At 47.9% G+C, this 23,165-nt stretch overlaps 1 protein-coding gene across 3 annotated transcripts in view; it reads left to right on the top strand.

Annotated features, from left to right (window-relative positions):
• The window catches only part of LOC144671433 (transcription factor p65-like), a 43,335-nt gene that overhangs the window by 11,933 nt on the left and 8,237 nt on the right, over positions 1–23,165 (top strand). For 2 of the 3 annotated variants that reach the window (XM_078533338.1, XM_078533340.1), the window contains 8 exons: positions 1,743–2,494; positions 7,475–7,626; positions 9,173–9,264; positions 14,638–14,763; positions 15,656–15,760; positions 17,095–17,310; positions 20,195–20,260; positions 22,374–22,433. In XM_078533338.1, coding sequence (XP_078389464.1) covers positions 1,743–2,494; positions 7,475–7,626; positions 9,173–9,264; positions 14,638–14,763; positions 15,656–15,760; positions 17,095–17,310; positions 20,195–20,260; positions 22,374–22,433 — 1,569 coding nt within the window. The remainder of the gene's footprint in view (positions 1–1,742; positions 2,495–7,474; positions 7,627–9,172; positions 9,265–14,637; positions 14,764–15,655; positions 15,761–17,094; positions 17,311–20,194; positions 20,261–22,373; positions 22,434–23,165) is intronic. The other variant, XM_078533339.1, reaches the window with a different exon arrangement.

A 23,165-nucleotide genomic window follows, 5' to 3' on the forward strand; every position in this document is an offset into this window, starting at 1 on the left:
TCCTTTGGTTCATAGAAGGCTAAGAGGAGATTTGATGGAAACGTTTAAAATCATGAAGGGTTTCAGTAAATAGAAACTGTTTACAACGGCTGAAGAGAACCAGAAGGCACTGATTTAAGGTGATTGGCCAGAGGTGACATGATGCCAAAGTTTTTTTTACACAGTGAGTGGTTAGGATTTGGAATGAATTGTGGTGGAGGAAGGTTCAATCTTAGCCTTCAATAGGAAATTTGATTGATTTGGGGAAAAAAAGAAATTGCAGGGATAGGGGGAAAGAGCCAAAGAATGTGACTAACTGATTGCTCTACAAAAGAGTAGACTTGGTGGGCCGAATGGCCTCCCTCTGTGTGGTACTATTCTATGATTGCACGTTTTTTATTTAAAAAAAAATGTTTTCATTGGATGTGGGTTTCATTGGCAAGGCCAACATTTGTTGCCCATCCCTAATTACCTTTGAGGGCAGTTAAGAGTCAACCACATTGCTGTGGGTCTGGAGTCACATGTAGGCCAGACCGGGTAAGGATGACAGATTTCCTTCCCCTAAAGGGCCTTAGTGAACCAGATGGATTTTTTATCACAATCGATGATTGATAGTTTCATGGTCACCATCACCAAGACTAGCTCAATATTCCAGAGTTTTTTAATTAAATGAATTTATTAATTAATTGAATTTCAATTCTACCAATTTAATTGATGGTGGTTGGATTCTACAATGACCCTCGAAGATGGTCTGCCTGCTTTCCGGGTAACCCCTCCTTATTTTCCTCGACTCCCCGCCCCTACCCGATCCATGCAGAGTAGAAATAGTTCCAGGATCATCCATTGACTGCAGAGGCATCCAGGGGGCTCTGGTTGAGCTACTTATATAAGAACTAGGAGCAGGAGTAGGCCATTCGGCCTCTCGAGCCTGCTCCGTCATTCAGTTAGATCATGGCTGATCTGATTGTGGCCTCAACTCCACTTTTCCTGCCTGTCCCTAGAACCATTCACTCCTTGTCGATCAATCTGTCTAACTCAGCCTTGAATATATTCAATGACCTAGCCCCCACTGCTTTCTGGGGAAGAGAATTCCACAGACTAACGACCCTCTGAGAGAGAGAAATTCTCCTCATCCCCGTCTTAAATGGGAGACCCCTTATTTTTAAACTGTGTCCCCTAGTTTTAGATTTTCCCACAAGGGGAAAACATCCTCTCTGCATCCAACCTGTTAGACCATAAGACGTGGGAGCAGCAGTAGGCCATTCGGCCCATCGAGTCTGCTCTGCCATTCAATGAGATCATGGCTGATCTGATAATCCTCAACTCCACTTTCCTGCCTTTTCCCCATAACCCTTGATTCCCTTACTGATTAAAAATCTGTCTATCTCAGCCTTGAATATACTTAATGACCCAGCCTCAACAGCCCTCTGCGGTAAAGAATTCCACAGATTCGCTACCCTCAGAGAGAAGAAATTCCTACTCATCTCTGTCTTAAACAGGCGACCCCTTACTCTGAGATTATGCCCTCTGGTCCTAGACTCTCCCACAAGGGGAAACAGCCTCTCAGCATCTATCCTGTCAAGCCCCCTAAGAATCTTATATGTTTCAATAAGGTCACCTCTCATTCTTCTCAACTCCAATGAGTACATGCCCAACCTACTCAACCTCTCCTCAGAAGAAAATCCTTTCTTCTCAGGAATTAATCGAGTGAACCTTCTCTGAACTGCTTCCAATGCAATTATGTTGTTTTTTTTTCCCCCCAGATCTGAACGTATTGAATGACTTTATCCTGAAGGACCTGGAAGAGGGGGAAAGCAGGAACCCGCAACCCTGTGATTTCACCGATCCTCAGATCGGAAAGATCAAGAACCAACTTATGAACCAGACCCCTGGATGGGCTGTGTCTCTGCCGGAGCTGATACCGATGAGCACGGGGCCGCCTCAGCTGGTCAGCAGGGGCACGGGGCCGCCTCAACTGGTCAGCAGGGCCACGGGGCAGCCTCAGCTGGTCAGCAGGGGCACAGGGCCGCCTCAGCCGGTCAGCAGGGGCGCGGGGCCGCCTCAGCCGGTCGGCAGGGGCACGGGGCCGCCTCAGCTGGTCGGCAGGGGCACGGGGCCGCCTCAGCCAGTTGGCAGGGGCGCGGGGCTGCCTCAGCTGGTCAGCAGGGGCACGGGGCCGCCTCAGCCGGTCAGCAGGGGCACGGGGCCGCCTCAGCCGGTCGGCAGGGGCGCGGGGCCGCCTCAGCCGGTCGGCAGGGACGACAGGGTGCAGGACACGAAGAGGAAAGTCGCCAGCCGCGGCGGGAGGAGGGCCGAGGCATCCCGGGTGGGCTCCAGGCTCTTCCCCCACCCGCACCCCAACGTTTTTGTGAAGGAGGAGATGCCCAAATTGGCTATCGTGGAGCAACCAAAGCAGCGGGGCATGAGGTTCCGCTACGAGTGTGAGGGCCGTTCAGCGGGCAGCATCCCTGGAGAGAACACGACGGAACAAAGCAAAACCCTGCCCACCATCCAGGTGAGTCTCTATGTCGTGCCTTCAGGTAATAGCTGCCCTGTGTTGCGCTGTCGCTAAACCTGAGCTGGCTGGCGGAGGTGGCTCTCGCAAGGAGCCCCCTGAAGAATTCGGCCTCTGTAACCCTCCCGACTTGACTATTCCAATAGGCTTCTGGCCGGCCTCCTACATTCTAACCTCAGTAAACTTGAGGTCATGCAAAGCTATGTTGCCTGTGTCCTTACTCGTTCCAAGTCCCGTTCACCCATCACCCGCTGTGCTCACTTGACCGACTCTGGTTCCCAGTTAAGCAACACCTCGATTTTTTTTTTTTTAACACAATTCTCATCCTCGTGTCAAATCCCTCCACGGCCTCGCCCCTCCCTATCTCTGTAAATTCAATGTCCTCCGAGCATTAGCCTGGTCCCCTGGATTACTCGTCCAGTGGCTTAACCACCGTCTCCCAATTGGGGTGCAAGTGGTAGTTCATAAGGAGATAGTAGGACAAAAAAAAAATGTTCATTCTTTCATGGGATGTGGGCGTCGCTGGCATTGGTTGCCGCGTCCCTAACTACCCTTGAACTGAGAGACTTGCTCAGCCATTTCAGAGGGGCAGTTAAGAGTCAACCACATTGCTGCGGGTCTGGAGTCACGTGTAGGCCAGACTGGGTAAGGATGCTGTTGTTGAATTAGTGGCACCTGCAGCACAGAAACAGGCCATTTGGCCCAAGAGGTCTGTACTGGCTTTGGTTCATATGGAGTGCCAATGTGTTAACAGTGTCAACCAAAAAGGAAGATAGTTCATTGAAGATAAATCACTTGTCGCCGCTAAGTAACAGTGCCCTTGCTGTGCACAGTTCTGACCTTCTGATTGTAAAATAGGATATAGAGGCACTGGAAATAGGGTTGCCAACTGTGATTTAAATATATTCCTGGAGGCTCCATCACATGACTCGCCCCCACGCTCCAGCCATTAGTCGGCCAACACGTCCATCCTTGTGACGTACGGCCTTCCTACGCCAATCGGAAAGCAAAAAGACTCATTACCAAATTGGATGATGTTTGACTGTCGGCCAAACAGCCTTTTCCTCCATTTTCAATGTTTTTATATCTGGAAAAGAGAAACGTTCAAAGAAAATTACAAAAAAATCCCACTTTTTTTTTTCAAATGTCGCAATGATTTTTCTCCAGGGTTGCACACAGCAGTGTCCTGGAGATTGATCTTCAATTCCTGGAGACTCCAGGTCAATCCTGGAGGGTTGGCAACCCTACCTGGAGAAGGTGCAAAAAAGAGATTGACAAGAACGCACTGGGAGTTTATACCCGTCAGAAAAGATTGAGCTGGCTGGGGCTCTTTTCCCAGGAAAGAGAAAACTAAGGCTAGATAAAGTTGAAATTATGAAGGGGATTTGATAGCGCAGATGTCTCACTTATGGGAGAACCTAAAACTAGTGGCCATCAGTATAAGATAGTCCACCGATAAATCCACAGGGAATTCAGGAGAAACTTCTTGACCCAGAGAGTGGTGAGAATGTGGAGCTCACTACCCCAGGGAGTGGTCGAGGCCAATGGCATAGGTGCATTTGTAGGGAAGCTGGATAAACGCACGTGAGAGAAAGGAATAGAAAGGTATGCTGATAGGGTGAGATGGAGAGTGGTGGGAGGAGGCCCATGTGCAGCGTAAACACCAGCATGGACCAGTTGGGCCGAATGAATTACGTAGAATTTACAGAAAGAAGCCAGTCTTAATCATTTCAGCAAACTGTCAGCCAGGTTGTGTTTTACACCTAACTGTATGGTGCAATTCCCTCATCAAGACGTGAGAAACAGGTGGTTTTTTTGAATTAATATTCTACTCGCTTCACATGTTTACATTTCATAGAATCATCAGCGCAGAAGGAGGCCGTTCGCCCATCGCGCCTATGCCGGCTGTATTTAAGACCGAGATAGATAGGTTCTTGATTGGTAAGGGGATCAAAGGTTACGGGGAGAAGGCGGGAGAATGGGGTTGAGAAACTTATCAGCCGTGATTGAATGGCGGAGCAGACTCGATGGGCCGAATGGCCTAATTTCTGCTCCTACGTCTTATGGCTCTTTGAAAGTTGTCCAATTAGCCTCACTCCTCCGGCTCTTTCCCCAAAGCCCTGCAAGTTTTTTCTTTTTCAAGTATTTATCCAATTCCCTTTTGATAGTTACTATTAAATCTGATTTCATCATCAGCACATTTCAGATCATCATAGCTTGAGGATTTTTTAAAAAAAAAACATCTCTCCTCTGGCTCTTAATCCTCCTGACAGGGGAAAGGTTTCCATTTGTTAGCGTTAACCACAGCACGGGGTTAGATACAGCTAAAACTCCTTCTAAACTGTCCCCATCAAACACTCCCAGGGCAGGTACAGCACGGGGTTAGATACAGAGTAAAGCTCCCTCTACACTGTCCCCATCAAACACTCCCAGGACAGGTACAGCACGGGGTTAGATACAGAGTAAAGCTCCCTCTACACTGTCCCCATCAAACACTCCCAGGACAGGTACAGCACGGGGTTAGATACAGAGTAAAGCTCCCTCTACACTGTCCCCATCAAACACTCCCAGGACAGGTACAGCACGGGGTCAGATACAGAGTAAAGCTCCCTCTACACTGTCCCCATCAAACGCTCCCAGGACAGGTACAGCACGGGGTTAGATACAGAGTAAAGCTCCCTCTACACTGTCCCCATCAAACACTCCCAGGACAGGTACAGCACGGGGTTAGATACAGAGTAAAGCTCCCTCTACACTGTCCCCATCAAACACTCCCAGGACAGGTACAGCACGGGGTTAGATACAGAGTAAAGCTCCCTCTACACTGTCCCCATCAAACACTCCCAGGACAGGTACAGCACGGGGTTAGATACAGCTCAAACTCCCTCTAAACTGTCCCCATCAAACACTCCCAGGGCAGGTACAGCACGGGGTTAGATAATGATTTATTTCTGATTACAGTAAAGACCAAATTTTAAATGCAAAGAGTGTTGAGCTGCTTGCTGTTCAGTTTTGTCATTCCAGGCAGCGTGTAAAAAGCAACAATAGGTTCTTGCTGGCGAAGGACCAGGTAAATCTCTGAAACGTTTTGGGTAACCAACGCACCAATTTTCGAAATAATAGATTCTCCGTTGGTTTTGTTTCTTTTTAGGCTTTATTTGCACTGGAATATTCGGGGGAATTTTAGCTGGGAGTTTGGGGCACGTTACTGGGTGAATTCCCATGGTCACTGGGTGGGGCTCAGATAGGGAGATTTTGCGGGGGATTCCATTATACCTGCCCGTGGTTTATTTGTTAAATGCATTTTGAATTACCCGTCAACCGCTTACAGGACAGTGTTAGCAAGAATGAACTGAAAGCTTGAAGGAAAGACTTACATTTATATAGCACCTTTCATGATCTCGGGATTTCCAAAGCGCTTTACAGCCAAGGCCATACTTTCCGAAGTGTAGTTGCTGTTGTAATTTAAGAAGCACAGAAGCCGGTTTGTGCACAGCAAGATCCCGCAAACAGAATTGGCCAGATAATCTTTTTTTTTAAAGTCGCGTTGGTTGAGGGATAAATATTTCCCAGGATCCTGGGGAGAGCTCTCCTGCTGCTCTTCAATATAGTCAGTGCCTTGGGATCTTTTTTACTTCTACCCAGGGCCCCAGTTTAACATCATCGTCTGAAAGATGGCACCGCTGACAGTGCAGCACTCCCTCAGTCCTGACACTGAGGTTTAGATCTTATGCTTTAATCTGTGGAATGAGGACTTGAACCCACACCTACCCATCCACTGGGTAAAGAAGTTTCTCCTGAATTTCCTATTGGATCCATTAGTGACTGTCTTTTATTTGTGGCCCCTAGTTTTGGTCTCTGTCTCAAGTGGAAAAGCCTCCTGCACATCTCCCCTATCAAACCTTCAATAGCCTCACCCCTCCCTCCCTCTAATTACCAGTTCTACAAACCTCTTGAGTTCTCTGCATTCCTCTAATTCTGGCCTTTTGAGTATCCCTGATTTTAATCGCTGCACCATTGGCAGCCATGCCTTCAGTTGCCTGGGCTCCAAACCCTGGAAACCCCTCCCTAAACATCTCTGGCTCTCTACCTTGCTTTTGTCCTTTAAGACGCTCCTTAACATCTCTTTGACCAAGCTTTTGGTCACCTGCCCTAATATCTCCTTTTGTGGCTTTAGTGTCTAATTTTGTCTTGAGCACCTTGGGACATTTTAATATGTTAAAGGCACAATATAAATGTATTTTAGAATCTCTTCCTCCAATTGGTGTGATCAAACTGTGCCAGGGTAGTATTTTTAAATGTATTCATTCGTGGGGTCGCTGGCTAGGCTGGCATTTGCTGCCCTTGAGAAGGTGGTGATGAGCTGCCTTCTTGAGCCGCTGCAGTCCCTGTGGTGTAGGTACACCCACAGTGCTGTTAGGGAGGGAGTTCCAGGATTTTGACCCAGCGACAGTGAAGGAACAGCGATATATTTCCAAGTCAGGATGGTGAGTGACTTGGAGGGGAATTTGCAGGTGGTGGTGTTCCCATGTGTCTGCTGCCCTTGTCCTTCTTGGTGGTAGAGGTCACGGGTTTGGAAGGTGCTGTCGAAGGAGGCTTGGTGAGTTGCTGCAGTGCATCTTGTAGATGGTACACACTGCTGCCACTGTGCGTCGGTGGTGGAGGCAGTGAATGTTTGTGGATGGGGTGCTGATCAAGTGGGGCTGCTTTGTCCTGGATAGTGTTCAGCTTCTTGAGTGTTGGAGCTGCACTCATCCAGGCAAGTGGAGAGTGTTCCATCACACACCTGACTTGTGCCTTGTAGATGGTGGACAGGCATTGGGGAGTCAGGAGGTGAGTTACTTGCTGCAGAATTCCCAGCCTCTGACCTGCTCTTGTAGCCACAGTATTTATATGGCTGGTCCAGTTCAGTTTCTGGTCGGCGTTAACCCCCAGGATGTTGATAGTTGCTGAATTGGTGCGTTGTTCTCTTCTGTCCAGATCCAGAACTGGCAAGGTGAGGTCAAGGTGGTCGTTTCCTTGGTAACCAAAGATGAACCATACAAGCCACACCCCCACAGTCTTGTGGGTAAAGACTGCCAAAATGGCATCTGCGAAGTGACTGTTAGTCCCAAGTGCAACATGAAAGCCAGGTAAGGGACGGAGTTCCTGTAGTCAAGAATGTGCTGTTTCATGATTAAAGGATACTTTGCACTTGCAAATACAGAATGACTCACCAAACCACAGCCGCTTTATTGCTGGGTGCGAGATTGCAAGGATTTTTTTTAAAAACCCTGGCCGTTTCTCTTGCCATTACTTCCTCTCTTCCTCTGCCCCTCGGTGGCCAAGTGCGTGCTCCCTCCAGCCTCCTCCGCCATTCAATAAGATCACGGCTGATTTCTTCAATTCCACTTTCCTGCACTCTCCCCACGTTCCTTAAAAAGTCCCTTCAGCATTGAAAAATCTTATCGTCCTCTGTCTTCGATACACTCGACAACTGAGCATCCACAGCTCTCTGGGCAGAGGGGGGGTCAAAGATTCACAACCCCTCATCTCAGTCCTAAATACCGATCCCTTATCCTGAGACTGTCACTCCTGAGTTCTAGGTTCCCAGCCAGGGAAAACATTTTTTCAGCATCTGCTCTGTCAAAGACCCTTCAAACTTTTATACGTTTCAATGAGATTATCCCTCATTCTTCTAAACTCCGAGGAATGTAGGTCTGCTCTACTTATCTTCTCCTATGAGGAGAGATGATATAGTTTAGTCCTCGATCTGTGCTGGGTTAGCGCTGATCTCAGTGCACAAGGTGGGAGGAAAGCCCTTTGGCCACATTGCTGCATCTGACGAATCCCAGGTTATGTTTTATCCGGAAGTCACTTCCATAATCTCCCGACCTGGAATGCGCTGCCTGAAAGGAAGGTGGAAGCAGTGCCAGTCGTAACTTTCAAAAGGGAATTGGATGGATACTTGCAGGGGAAAGTTCGCAGCGCAATGAAGAGACGGTTGGGGGAAAATGTGTGACTAATTGGGATAGCGCTACCAAAGAGCTGGCGCAGAGCCAATGGGCCGAATGTCCTCCATTGCGCTGTATCACTCTTAAGATTCTCTCTCGAAGGGCGCCGACACTCTCTGGGGTATTATTTAATGGTCACTGGCCACTCTCTGGTATCTTGGCCATTTATGGATGAGTCAAGACAGTTAATGTGGACAGGATATTTGACCCTGGGAGGCATCATGACTTTAAAAAAAACTTAATTTTAGAGGCTGCGCTGTGGGAATGTGAGTGTTATTCATGATTATTATTCAGCATTATGGAAGTCGCCAGCTGCTTCACCAAGCCTGGCTTCCACTTGTGACTGGGACCCTTTTAATCGCTAACAAGCGAGCTCTCCTCTCGTTAGGCCTTTGAGAGTCAATCGTGGATTATGGGGCTGGACCCGATTTTAAAAGTGACCTGTTTCTCTCTCACGAAGGATACTGGTGCACCATTTTAGGATTCTTTTACTCTCGTGAACGTTTTCCGTGTGACTCGCAAGATTTGTTGAATTTGTACGCCGCCGAATTTGTGACGACCTGGGTCAATGGTCCAGCCCTATGACCCGCTTGTGTTGCTGGCTGCTGGCCCTACCCGCAGTTGCGATCGTTCTGCGGGAGCCTCGCACTCGCTGTTCACGGCGCTCCCTCTTTCTCCCTTTCAGTTTTGCTAACCTCGGCATCCAGTGCATGAAGAAGAAAGAAATCGGGAAAGCCCTTGATCACCGACTGAAACTCGGGATTGATCCTTTCAATGGTAAGCCAGTGTTCCTGAGGCGCGTTAGAAAAATACCCGGTTTTGGTGAATCTACTTCCGTCCCCCGCAATTAAAGGTTACTGCAGAAACAGAGACGCGGGCACAGAAATCTTTTAAGGGGACAGGACAAGTTGAGAGATCGCTTTTTTTTTCCCCCTTCCAAAAGAAAGCATACCAGATCCTTGGATTTGTTATTTGAGTTATGTTAAACCTGTATAAAGTCCGCTGGAATATTCTGCGCACTGTACTTCAGGAAGGATGGCAAAGCTTGGAGAGGGTGCAGAGAAGATTTACCAATATCACGAGGCGGGGGAGATGTCGAAGCTTTTCGTCTTGCACTTGTCACAACACTTTGCAAGAATGCTAACGTACAGTATAAATTGTTTTTTTTCCCTTTATGTGAAGAGAGTGCTGATTGATTAGCAGTTAACTGTCAGTCACCATCGCTGGTGCATTCTCCATGGCAACACCTCTACCAATCAGAGTCCACTTGCCAACCAATCAGCACTCTCTTCACGTACAGTATAAATTGTTGTTTTCCTCTTATATTGGTATTCTTGTGAGGTGTCCTGATGAGTGCAAGATGAAAAGATTTGACATGTCTCTTTTCTTTCAGCAATACTCAAGTTCTGTACCACCAATTCCTTGGTACCAGGGATAATGGACTTCCATTACAGGTAGAGGCTGGAGAAACTGAGGCTGCTGTCCTCAGAGCAGAGGAGATGAGATTTGATTAATGTCTTCAGAATCGTTGATGGTTTTGATAGAGTAAATAGGGGAAAAAAACAGTTTCCACTGGCAAGAAGGGTTAGAAACCAGGGAGGACACAGATTTAAGGTGATTGGCAAAAGAACCAAAAGCGACATGAGGCAAAACAATGTACCTGGCGAGTTATGAAGTGGAATGCTGCCTGAAAGGGCAGTAGAAGCAGATTTAATCATAACATTCAAAAGGGAATTGGATAGGCACTTGCCAGGGAAGATGTCCATAGGGCTATGTGGAAACGGTGGGGGGGAGTGTGACTAATTGGGATAGCACAAGCCCGATGGGCCAAATGTCCTCCATCTGCACTGTGATGCTCTTCTGAAGGGCAGCGACTCTGGGGTGTCATTTCAGTAGTCACTGTCTGGTTACCTTGCCCAATAATGGTGGGAGGTGGTGGCATAGTGGTATTGTCACTGGACTAGCATAATGCTGTGGGGACCCATCACCAGCAGATGGTGAAATTTGAATTCAGTCAAAATCTGGAATTAAAAGTGGTGATGACCACAAAATTATTGCTGACTGTTGTACAAAAAGGACCCATCTGGTTCAGTAATGTCCTTGAGGGAAGGAAATCTGCCATCCTTACATGGGACCCCAGACCCATAGCAATGTGGTTGGTTCTTAAAAGCCCTCGAACAAGGGCAATAAATGCTGGCCTAGCTAGTGACGCCCACATCCCATGAACAAATGAAAAATAGATGAGCCAAGTTTGTTAATGTGGGCAAGATATTTGACCCTGGAGGGCATCACAACCTTCAATCCTGTCCTCCAATGAAGGAGTCAGTTGCCATCTCTTGTTGGATATATTCTTAGGATAGAAAAATTCTGGATTCAATAGGAGGACCGTTGAACAAACGCTAGTGTCCTTCCTGAAGCCAGCTCCACAAACGTTCAGACAAAACTCCTGCAAAATCAACTACGATGGACTGGCCACTATGTCCAGATGTCCACCAGCTGTCTCCCCCGCCAGGCCCTGGTTTCTCAACTCTCAAATGGCCAGCGCTCCAGGGGAGGACAAAGAAAACGCTTCAAAGACGCCCTGAAGCTCTCCTTGAAGTGCAGCAGCATTGACATTAGTGACTGGGAGGGGCTCACTACTAGCCATCCAAAATGGCGGCAACTTGTCCGTCAAGCTGCATCACCCTTCGAGTCCCAACCCCTTAACGATGAGGCGGAGAGGGAACGAGAAAGAATCCTGCAGGCTGGATCCCAATAACTCGTGGCCATCCTGCCCCACGCACCCAAGGCTCTGCAGGTCGAGAGTTGGCCTGTCGCGTCACGAGGCGGTTAATGCACGTCCCTCGAATCGAGGGACATCAGGTGTAATCCTGGAGGTGTCGTCGCCGTGGAAGCTGTACCCCCGAAGAGGGAGCAGAAATCGAAGACCAATTTCATCCTCTCTTTCCCCCATCCACCCTGTACGCTTTTCCCCTCTACCCAGATGTGCTGAGGGCCCACCTGTTTGAGTTCAGCCCATTCAGCACAGTGACGAATTGAAATCTGGGATGGCTCAGCACCGCCTTCATTTAAAAAAAATTCATTCATTGGATGTGGGCGTCGCTGGAAAGACCAGCATTTGTTGCCCACCCCTATTTGCCCCTTGAGAAGGTGCTGTTGAGCCATCACCTTGAACCATCACAGTGGGTGTGCTGTAGGTGCACCCACAGCGCTGTCAGGGAGGGAGTTCCAGGATTTTGACCCAGCAACAGTGAAGGAACTTTGGGGACATGGGGCAGGTCGTCCACCGGTTAATGGGATCCCGACTGCAGGATGGTGCGTGACCTCGAGGGCTATTTGCAGGCGGTGGTGCTCCCATGCACCTGCTGCCCTTGTCCTTCTAGGTGGTAGAGGTCACAGGTTTGGAAGGTGCTGTCGAAGGGAGGCTTGGAGAGTCGCTGCAGGGCATCTTGTAGATGGTACACACACTGCTGCCACTGTGCGTCGAAGGTGGAGGGAGTGAATGTTTAAGGTGGGGGATGGAGTGCCGATCAAGAATTCTGCATTTCAGGGCGAGAATGGTGTACGTGTGAAATAAGCAATGCTCAGGAGCCAGACTCCCTGGGTTTTTCCAGTCATCACCAAGGGTCCCTGTGTACAGTTGAACCTTGCTTAAATTCAGCAAGCAATGCAAATGCCCTTGCAACTTGGAGCCAGGTGGTTTAGCTTGCTATTAGTTTCTAACGGTTATTGTTGCTATGTGACAAAGATAGAGAGTTAAATTTAACGGCTAAGAGACCACAGAGGCTCTCCCATAGGCTGTGGCTCCAAGCCAAAACCCCAGGAACAGAGAGACAGAGCAGAGCCAGCACAAACAGGAAGCTTCACTGTTCACAGATTGCAGTTGACTGCTGCTGTCCTGTCCTATTAAAGTAGCCTCGACTCTGTCAAGAGAAATTCCCCAAGACACAAGATGAATGTTTTGCAAAACCGTAGCCACTTTACCACTGGAGAGATTGGCTCGCTGAGTATGAGAGGTTGCTAGGGTTAAAAGAACCCCTGGCCTCCCTTTGCGCGCCCCCACTCACTTCTCTGCCCCTCAGTGAGGCCAGGTTCCCCAGTCTGCCTGCTAGTCAGCCACATGAACCCTGCAGTCCAGTCCTTGGTCTGCGCTGGTTTAGTGCGAATCTCTTGTGCGCAAGGCTTGGGGCCCGGAGTCAGGGAGGGAAGCCCTCCGCGGCTCAGCGGGTAACAGACTTGCTTCTTGAGTCAGAAGGGCGCAGGTTCGAGTCCTGCTCCAGTGACTCAAGCACAGAACAGTGAGGGAGTGCCGCACTGTCGGAGGTGCCGCCTTCCAGATGAGGCATTAAACTGAGGCCCCCCCCCCCTCCAACCCCCCAGTCTGCCCTTGCAGGCGGACGTAAAGGATTCCGTGGCCCCATGGGAGTGTTGATTGGGGGTTGCCTGCGATGCCCCAAGTGGCCGAATAGCCTACTGAAACGTGTTGTGGTAACCATCAGACAGCACTTCCGAGTTCAAAGCAAGGTTTTGTGTGCTCTCAAAATGAGAAAGCTCCCCAACGAACATGTTGCATGTTAGCTCTGACTGTCTAACTATCAGTGTCCAAAAATGAGTCAGGAGAGCAGCAAAACCCTGTCTGCTGTGCCAATACCAGAGACGCTGTAATTCAGGAGTGCGCGCACACAGTTGGGGGGAATCCCCAGCTCTCGAGAACCAGAATACCTCACCTAGCTCCGTGTTCTTGTTTCTGCCTTTGTTTAGCTTGATTTTTAAAAAAAAAAAATATTATTCTATTCACGGGGGTGTGGGCGTCCCTGGCTAGGCCAGCATTTGTTACCCATCCCCAATTTCCCTTGAGAAGGTGGTGGTGAGCCGCTGCCTTGAACCGCTGCAGTGGTGTTAACTCTCTTTGTTTTGTTTTTTTGACACGAACACAGTTTAATTACCCTGTACGATTGGAGGAAGGTTCCTCAAACACTACCACGAGCTACTCCAGCTCTGCAGAGAGGTAGTGAGGTGGGATCAGTGCAGCTGCTGTGCATCTTCTCTCACTCATTAGGAAGTTAAAGGCTGCACAGGCGTTTGGCGTATCCTGTATCTCCACAGCGATCCCCTTTGCTGAGTCCAAACAAATACACTCAGTTAACAAACCAAGGGACAGATTAAAAGGCAGTCCCTTAAAGGGGAACTGCAAAAACAAAAGACAAAATTTAAAGGGAAACTACAGTGGTGTAGGTACACCCCCAGTGAAGGCAGTTCTAGGGTTTTGATCCAGCATTTTAAACAGCACAAACACAGCAAAATTAGCTTTTGCTGCCTGTCCACTTCCCCTGTGATCCTGAGGCAGTGAAACACCTGGTGGAGTGGGGTGAGGCAGGAGGCTGCCCTGTGGTGCATGACGGTGTATAGCATGCTGCGTGGTGTAAATAGGCCAGTGAGTGAGGGACACCATGTTACATCCCTGTATCCCATACTGATATGTCCAAGAAACAACAGAGAGTAGGTCATTGACAGCTTGCATTTATATAGTGCCGTTAGTAGAATATCCCGAGGTGCTTCTCTGGAGTGTAATCGGGCAATATTATTTAACATTGAGCCACATATAATGATGCTAGGGCAGGTGACCCGAAAGCTTTCTCAAAGAGTAGGGTTTAGAGGTAATCTTAAAGGGGGAGAGTGTGGTTTAAAGATGGGGGCTCCAGAGCTTAGGGCCCAGGCAGCCGAAAAGGCACAGCCACCAACAAAAGTGGAGCAATGGGAAATCAGGGATGCCCGAGATGCCGGAATTGGAGGAGCACGGAGACCTCAAAGGGTTGTGGGGCTAGAGGAGGTAGCGGAGATAGAGAGGAGAGGGGGGCTAGGTCACGGAGATGTTGGAAAACTAAGATGGGGAGTTTTATAAACACCTGGCGTTATTGGACCACCACTTGGGAGGCTCACTGCTCCTCCGAGGGATGCAGTGCTGCTTCTTTACAGTATCGAGTTCCTGTCGAGACTGACTGAGTCAGTGCAGGCGGTGGGTAGAGTAAGTGCCCTGTCTTGCCGGGTGGGGTTGGGAAACCTCGTTGTTGAGCTCAGGAATGGGGCAGTCGTGGGAATTCTCAGCTGCGGCTGAACACTCAACAGTTTTTGTTTTTATTCCCTTCACAGTGGGCGACTCGGCAAGGTGCTCAGAAGATGTTGACATGAACGTGGTTCGGCTATGCTTCCAGGCCTTTATCCAAGATCCATCCATGGTTCTCACTCCCGTTCTATCGGAGCCTATCTATGACAAAAGTATGACAAACTAAATGGGATTTATCTCTTTTTTTTTTTCCCCCACACCTGTTGTTCAGTTGCTCTCTCACTCTGTCCCAAATCTCCACTCCCCCTCCTTGTTTATCTCCGTGTTTGTCACCGCCTTCACCCACTGCCCCGTCTATCTCTCTTCCTTCCCGCATCATCCTCTGTCCCCTGTCTTGTTTTCCGTTTTTGGAATATTGTTGAAAAGAGAGACCTGTCGCCGGAGCTTTCCATCTTGGCGATCATCGGGACAAATGCAAGAGTGCCAAATTTCAAAGGGGCCAACAATTTCTACTGCATGAGAAAAGGGTGCTGATTGGTTGGCAAGGCGACTCTGGTGGAGGCGTTGCCATGGCGAATGCGCCAGAAAGCTTTTGTCCCCCGTGCCAAGACATGTTCCTTTTTCCTGCAGAGGGCAGGCCCCTGTGTATCAATATATGTAGCTTCTAGCATGTATAAGTGAGCTACACTGTGATCCTGACTGATAATCTAGCAAGATGCTGCTGCGGAAATGATGACTTTCCTGGGTGACGGGGATTATGGGTTTACTTTCAAAAGCATTTCTGAACAATGACATCCGTTTATACAGCGTCTTTAACACAGTAAAGAATCCCAAGGCGCTTCATTAGAAGTGTTATCAAACAAAATTTGACACCAAGTCATATTAGGAGGTATTGGGTCAGGTGATTGGTCAAAGTGGTACATTTTAAGGAGCCTCTTAAAGGAGGAGAGAGGCTTAAAGAGGGAAACCCAGAGCTTAGGGTCCAGGCAGCTGAAAGCACGGCCGCCAATGGTGGAGCGATGGAAAACTGGACGTGCAAGAGAAGTGAATAGGTGGACACATTGATCACGACACTGCACTCATGGCTTGATCTTTCAATTCTAGAGGCAACGAATACTTCGGAGCTTAGAATCTGTCGGCTGAACAAAGACAATGGGATGTGCACAGGAGGTGAAGAGCTGTTTCTGCTGTGTGACAAGGTGCAGAAAGGTAGTTACACTTGATCACAGTTCTGATGAAAAGCCCATTGGCCTGAAACGTTAGCTCTGTTTCTCTCTCCACGGACGTTGTCAGGCCTGCTGAGTTTGTCCAGCATTTTCTGTTTTTACATCAGACTTCCAGCATCTGCAGTATTCTGCTTTTTTTTTGTGTTTTTCTATATCTTTATTTTAATTAGTGTTTTGGCATGAGACAATGTCAGTCACAATCAGGTTTTATGGTTCTGTGAATATTTGAAGTGCTTGACAACATCAATTTGTAGCTCGGGAGCCGGAAGCATTCTTACCATTCTTTTTGTTCTGTTCGTATCTGTGGCTGTACAGGGTCTGCACGTGCTGTTTCAGATATAACAACAACTTGTATTTATCTAGCACCTTTTAACATCATAAAATACCCCAAGGTGCTTCACAGGAGCATTATAAAACAAAATATGATAGTGAGCTACTGGAGATATTAGGACCAAAAGCTTGGTCAAAGAGGTAGGTTTTAAGGAGCATCTCCACGGAGGAAAACGAGTCGGGGAGGTTTAGGGAGGGAATTCTAGAGGTTAGGGCCCAGGAAGCTGAAGGTACAGCCACCGATTGTGCAGCAATTAAAATCGGGATTGCCCAAGAGGCTGGAATCAGAGGAGTGCAGATATCTCGGAGAGCTGTGGGGCTGGAGAAGATTACAGAGCTGGGAGGGGAGAGAGGACGTGGCGGGGTTTGAAAACAAAGATGAAAGTTTTAAAATTGACATGTCGCTTAACCGGGAGCCAAAGCAGGTCAGCGAGCGAGCGCAAGAGGGATAGGGGAATGAGACTTGGTACGAGTTAGGACGTGGGCAGCAGAGTTTTAAGTAGGTACGTTTCCTGGAGGAACATGAGGCCATTCAGCTCCCCGAACCTGTTCTGCCATTCAGTTAGACCAAGCAATAGCAAGAAAGTAGTTTGATCAAAACTTGAGTGTCCCTAAACGTTATTGTTTTTAATGCTGGGGAGAAGGTGAATTGGGAGCAGAAGAGAGCGAGAGAAGGCAAAATGGCATTTTAAATGTTGAGACTTGAGACGAGGAGAAATTTTTTTTCTCTGAGGGTTGTTAGTCTGTGGAATTTTCTTCCCCAGAGAAGAGTGGAGGCGGGGTCATTGAATATATTTAAGGCTGAGTTAAACATATTTTTGATAGACAAGGGAGTCGAGGGTTATGGTGGACGCACAGGAAAGTGAAGGTGAGATCGCACCAGATCAGCCATGATCTTATTGAATGGCAAAGTAGGCTCGGAGGGCTGAATGGCCTGCTCCTGCTCCTAAGTCCTGTGTTCCTAAATCTTCTGTTTCCCCCTTACAGAGGATATCGCCGTTGTCTTCTCAAAGGGCAACTGGGAAGCGAAGGGGGTCTTTTCCCAAACCGATGTTCATCGGCAGATTGCCATTGTCTTCAAAACACCGCCGTACTGCGACATCGACATCCAGGAGCAGGTCATCGTGAAGCTGCAATTATATCGCCCCTCCGACAAAGAATACAGCGACTCCTTCGAGTTCCGCTACCTCCCGAAAATAGAAGGTAACGTATCGAAACAGCTCGACAAAAGTCCAAGTCTTAACAAACGCGGGGTACGGGCGTGTAAATAAAAAAAAGAGGCTTGCGTTTACATAGCACCTTTCACGACCACCAGACGTCTCGAAGCTTCTTACAGCCAACTTAAAAAGTTTTTGAAGCACAATCACTATTGTCTCCCTAACAGCACTGTGGGCGTACCTACACCCACATGAACTGCAGGGTTCAAGAAGGTGGCTCCCCACCACCACCTAGAGGTAATTAGGGATGGGCAACAAATGCTGGTCTGGCCAGCGACGCCCACGTCTCATGAACGAATAAGAAAAAAAATTAGGAAATACGGCAGCCAATTTGTGCATAGCAAGTTTCCATAAACAGCAATGTGATAATGACCAGATAATGTTTTGGTGGTGTTGATCGAGGGATAAATATTGGTATTTCAGTAAACAACGTAAAGTGCAACAGACCCTCCAGGTTTTTTTGTTCAAAGTGTCCATTAATTTAGAGATTGACTTGTGCGCAGCCTGCAACAGGGAGTTTTGGATTACTGCGTGGTTGCACAGCCCGGAGGGAATATTGGTCATGTACTCCTTTAGGATGAGTCAAAGTGGGGTAGAGGTACAAAGTGATTCACAAATCATTGACGGTAGCAAGGCAGGTTAACAAAACCATAAAACTGCAAACAAAGCTGGACCGGCTAGAATGAAGGAACTGTGTGTGTGCTGTACATCCCATGAAAATCCAGCCTGGACTGACAGCATGAAAGTTGGTCTGTTGTCAGGGTCGTGGTAGGATTTTAATAATGGCCGAATGGCAGTGTAGCTTATGTCGAAAAGTTCATATGTCGACTAAGTAATCAGGTTAAAGATATGCAAACATGTAACAATCCTCTAGTAACAAAAATAGACAAACTAAAATTTGGATATTAGAAAAGGGTAATGTTGAATTAAAATTACAAATCAATACATTCCCACATTACAGGCACTGAAGTGCATATAAATTTCATAATTTAAGTCCTTCACTGTGGAGTCGAACTTTGTAAGGTATAGGACCAAATTGATACCTCTCTGTCCTGCATCTTATAGGGTTGAATCTAGTCGACCTTCTGAGTTGCCTTGATCGCTCTGGGTGTGGTGCAAGTTACCAGTTCTGAAATTGGGTAGATTGATTTTCTGAACTTTCTACAAACCAGGAGAGTGGATATTTGTAATGTTCCGAGTTTTGTGACATGAAGATCAATCACAGTCTGCGCTTCTGAATTCTTTCGATTCGAGAGATTTTTTTTTGCTGTTGTGAGAGACGTCCGGCACGGCATATTCGACCAAGGGATGGACGTAGCTGGTGTAGATCAACAACCGGTCGCGGACAGGGCGTCTAAAAAGGGATGAGGGGTTTCGGAGAATGAACACTTGTTTGTTTTGGGGCCAGTGACCGCTTGATTAACATGCCATGTCCACAAATGCATCCCTAAGCTAAATTTCCACCCATGTTCAGAGAGTTCATTGCAGGCTTGTTTGGGAAATGGTGGGAGTGGGTTGGGAAGTTAGATTCCTTGCTACTGCACCAATTTCAACGGGGAGGGGGCCTTTAGGGGGGAGCTTCACGTTGCATTGAGATTGACGTACCTGCCTTGGGAGTGCTTGACGCGCACGCTGGTTCACTGAAGTGGAGGGGGACCCGTTCCTCAGCACTGACTTCCCTCGTCTCAATGGGCACTGTAGCGATGTGGCTATTAGACTCGCCAACCCCCAAAGGCTCAGGGGTTCGAATCCCACTGGGACAACTTGCGACGCTGAATTCGCTTAATCTGGTAACTTGTGGGCTGTGGTCCGTGAAAGTTGGGTGGGTTGTTGTAAAGTCCCAGTATTGTCTGTCCATCCCATGTCCCAGGAGCAAAAGGCCAAAAAATAAAAACACAAAATCCGTCTCCTTTTAAAATACCATTGTTGCTGGGTCAATATTCTGGAATTTCTTACCCCACCACCACTGCATGTTTTGCATATCTTCAAGAACAAGGATCTTCACAGGGCAACTAGGGATGGGCAAAGAATGTTAGACTTATCAGGGCCACTGACTTCCCAAAGGGGAAAAAAATCTTCTTGCCCCGTTTAATTATTTTGGCCCCTCCCCCTCTGATCTCTCCGTTAATCTTGCTGATGTCCGTAGGTCTCTATAATTAGAGCGTGCAACCTCACGTTCAAAGTGTACTTGGCACAGGAACAATATCTAGTGTGCCAAAGTGGGAAAGAATCTTTGTCTTGCATCTTCACACGCGCACATTTCCCCTCCTGTTTGGGGATTGGCGGGGACGTCCTGGATTGGGACTTGAACCCGGACCCTCTGCCTTAGAGGCAGGGGCGCTGTCTGCTGACCCACAAGACCACCTAATGGGGTAAGAATGGAGTTACAGCACTTAACAGACTGTCAACATGAGCTTTGAGTGATGCCTATGCTCTGGATCCTTCTCATGGGTGGTGGAGAATAGGATTTGCAGTCCCTAACCACACTGGGCAAGCATGTCTGATAGAATCTTACAGCACTCAATGAGGCCATTCAGCCCCTTGTGCCCATGCTATCTCTCTTTTTTTTCCAAAGCTATCCAATTATTCCCACCACCCGCTGTCTCTTCCCTCTTCCTCCACAGCCCTGCAATTTTTTTATTTTTTAAGCATATGGAAGTTGTTATTGAATTTGCTTCCACCATCCTCTCGGGCAGTGTGTTCCAGATTGCAACAGCTCACTAGTCAGCCTTTGAGCTGAAGGACTTGGTGTAATCGCCTGGGATGGTCCAGCACTCTGTTTTTAAGGGGTGGGGTTGTGGTGTGCTGCGAACAGATTCTGTTTGATTGCCCTCTGCTGATTACTGACATATTTCTGTGTTTTGTGACAGATGCTTATGGGATTCGGTCCAAGTGCTTGAGGAATTTCAAGTTCCCTTCGATTAATAGCTTCATAGGTGAGTCCTGCGTTTGATGCTTGGCGAGATTTTAATTGTGCATGTGGGCTTTGGATCTCTCGAATCGATGGGTTTGGTTGGAATTGTTATGACATTGATCAGTGGTATCACATTGGATCCCGGGCCTTTAGCGCAGAGGAAGACCCCAGGAAGCTTAACAGAAGCGGAGAAAAGTAGCCAAGGGAAGAGCTGGCACCAAAGAAACTGGGTTTGAGCATTGCGGAGTGGGGAGGAAAGAGGTAGAAAGACAAACGGAGGGGACTAAAAATTCATCCCAAGAGGGTTGAAGGATCTTCTGCCAAAAGGGGAATGGGCAGACCATAAGACATAGGAGCAGAAATTAGGCCATTCGGCCCATCGTGTCTGCTCGCCATTCAATCATGGCTGATAAGTTTCTCAACCCCATTCTCCCGCCTTCTCCCCGTAACCTTTGATCCCCCATACCAATCAAGAACCTATCTATCGCGGTCTTAGATACACTCAATGACCTGGCCTCCTCGGCCTTCTGTGGCAATGAATTCCATAGATTCACCACTCTCTGGCTAAAGAAGTTTCTCCTCATCTCTGAGAAGTGAATACACAGTGCAGAGGAGTCTGTCCTGGGCAAAGACGGCACACATTGGGACATGTGGAGAAGGGCACAGGGATAGGGTGGGCTGAGCCTTAGAAGAATGAGGGGTGATCTTATTGAAACGTACAAGATTCTGAGGGGGTCTCGACATGGTAGATGTTGAGAAGATGTTTCCATTAGTGGGGGAATCTCGAACTCGGGGACATAGTCACAGAATAAGGGGACACTCATATTTAAAACTGGGATGCAAAGGAATTTCTACTCTCAGGGGGTAGTGAATGTCTGGAATTCTCTACCCCAGAGAGTTGTGGAGGCTAGATCGCTGAAGGTATTTAAAGAGGAGGTGGATAGGTTTTTGAAATCTCGGGGAGTTGAGGGCTATGAGGAGCTGGCACGAAAGAGGAGTTGAGGCCTGGGGCAGATCAGCCATGATCTTATTGAAAGGCGGGGCAGGCTTGAGGGGCCGAATGGCCTACTCCTGCTCCTATTTCTGATGAGCCTGTCTAAAACTAGGTCTAAGATTTTAGAGTCGGGGCTTTTCATTCAAACTTCATAAAATGAAAATTGCCAGGGAAGTTTTCTTTTAAAGAACAAAAAAAAAACAATTTTACAAACTTGTTTGCTCTAGTCTTATGCTAGCTAGAGAGTGGCAGCATAGTGGTTATGCTACCGGACCAGTGATCCAGAAACCAGGACGAACCGGGAGACACGAGTTCAAATCCCACCCGCGGCAGATGGAGGAATTTAAATTTTGGTTAATTAATTAATAAATCTGGAATAAAAGGCTAGCCTCAGTAATGGCGGTCATGAAATGATTGGATTGTTGTAAAAACTCGCTAGTTGTCCTTTCTAGGGAAAGAAATCTCCCGTCCTTACCCGTTCTGGCCTACATGTGACTCCAGACCCACAGCAATGTAGTCAACTTTTAACTGCCCATCAGAAGTGGCCTAGAAAGCCGCTGAATTGTATTTGAGAAGTTGGTTCACCAACACCTTCTCACAGGGCAATCGGGAATGGGCAACAAGTGCTGGTCTTGTCATCAGCGCCCACATCCCATGCTGGAATTTTTAAGGAAGGGAACTTTCGGAATCGAGGATTAATAAGCGACTGACTTGTTTCCAAAAACCTTTCTCGTCATGTCAAAAGTGCTTCACGTTGCAGCACCTGGTAAGTCTAAGCCAACAGCAGTTATTTTGCACGGGTCGAGATCAGGCGAGTGACCCTATTTTTGGCCGGTTTGACCGGAACAGAACATCAGGAGAACTCCCAGTTCTCCGCAAAGTAGCCCCGGGACCACGGCCACCTGAGACCGCAGCCAGCAAACCTGTCGGGTTTAACATTCCGCCCTCCCGAGGGACATCCCCAAGGATGCAGTCTGTGGTCCCTCAGAACAGCACTGACAGTGTCCCACTGAGCCTGGGCCCTCAAACCCTGAGCGACCTGAGCAAATAGCCTGCTGTTGAATAAACTTGTTTCCCCAGCAGAACTTTTTTTAAAAAAAAAGAACCTGCTGTTTAATTTATTTTCCTTTTGATTTGACAGGTTCCAATTTTACTCCGCCAGACCCAGTAACGCAGCTAAAGCAGCCAGTTGAAAACCGCGGTAATTTTGACTTGAATGGTGCTGAATGCGCGGCTCAGCAACACAACTTGCATTTATGTAGCGCCTGCCACATAATAAAACGTCCCAAGGTGCTTCGCAGGAGCATTATGAGGCCAAGTATGGCACCGAGCTACGTAAGGAGATATCAGGTCAGGTGACCAAAAGCTTGGTCAAGGGGGTAGGTTTTAAGGAGCGTCTGAAAGGAAGGAAAGAGAGGTGGTGAGGTTTAGGGAGGGAATTCCAGAGCTTAGGACCTAACTCTAATTAAAGGAATAAATTAAGCCGGAGCTGGTTGTCATTAGCAGGCAAGACTTCAGTTACCGGCTGAAATCTCCACTGGATGGATCTGATGTTTGTTGCTATGAATTTGATTGGCATGCAAGGGGAAAGTGGGGGTGGGGAGGGGAATGGGGGAGAAGTTGGTAGACCAGCAGAGTCACCACGATGATTTATTTTACCTCCCCACCCCCCTCGCCCTTTTTGCTGAAGGTCACCAGGATGTCTAGGGGAACTAGGCAGCAAATATTGACGTCAGGAGATGGGAACAGAATTAAGCTATTCAATCTGGATCAAGGCCGAACTTGTCCCTTAACTTAGTTTTCCCACCTTTTTCTCCATATCCTTTGACACCCTTATCCAAAAAAAAAATCCTACCCATCTTGGTCTTGAACATTACCATTGTCCTCCAGCACCCACAGCCTTTGGTGGGGGTGGAGGCAGTGCGTTTATCAG

Source organism: Cetorhinus maximus, chromosome 32 (genome assembly GCF_964194155.1).
Source record: "Cetorhinus maximus chromosome 32, sCetMax3.hap1.1, whole genome shotgun sequence".
In the NCBI taxonomy this organism is placed as follows: Eukaryota; Metazoa; Chordata; class Chondrichthyes; order Lamniformes; family Cetorhinidae; genus Cetorhinus; species Cetorhinus maximus.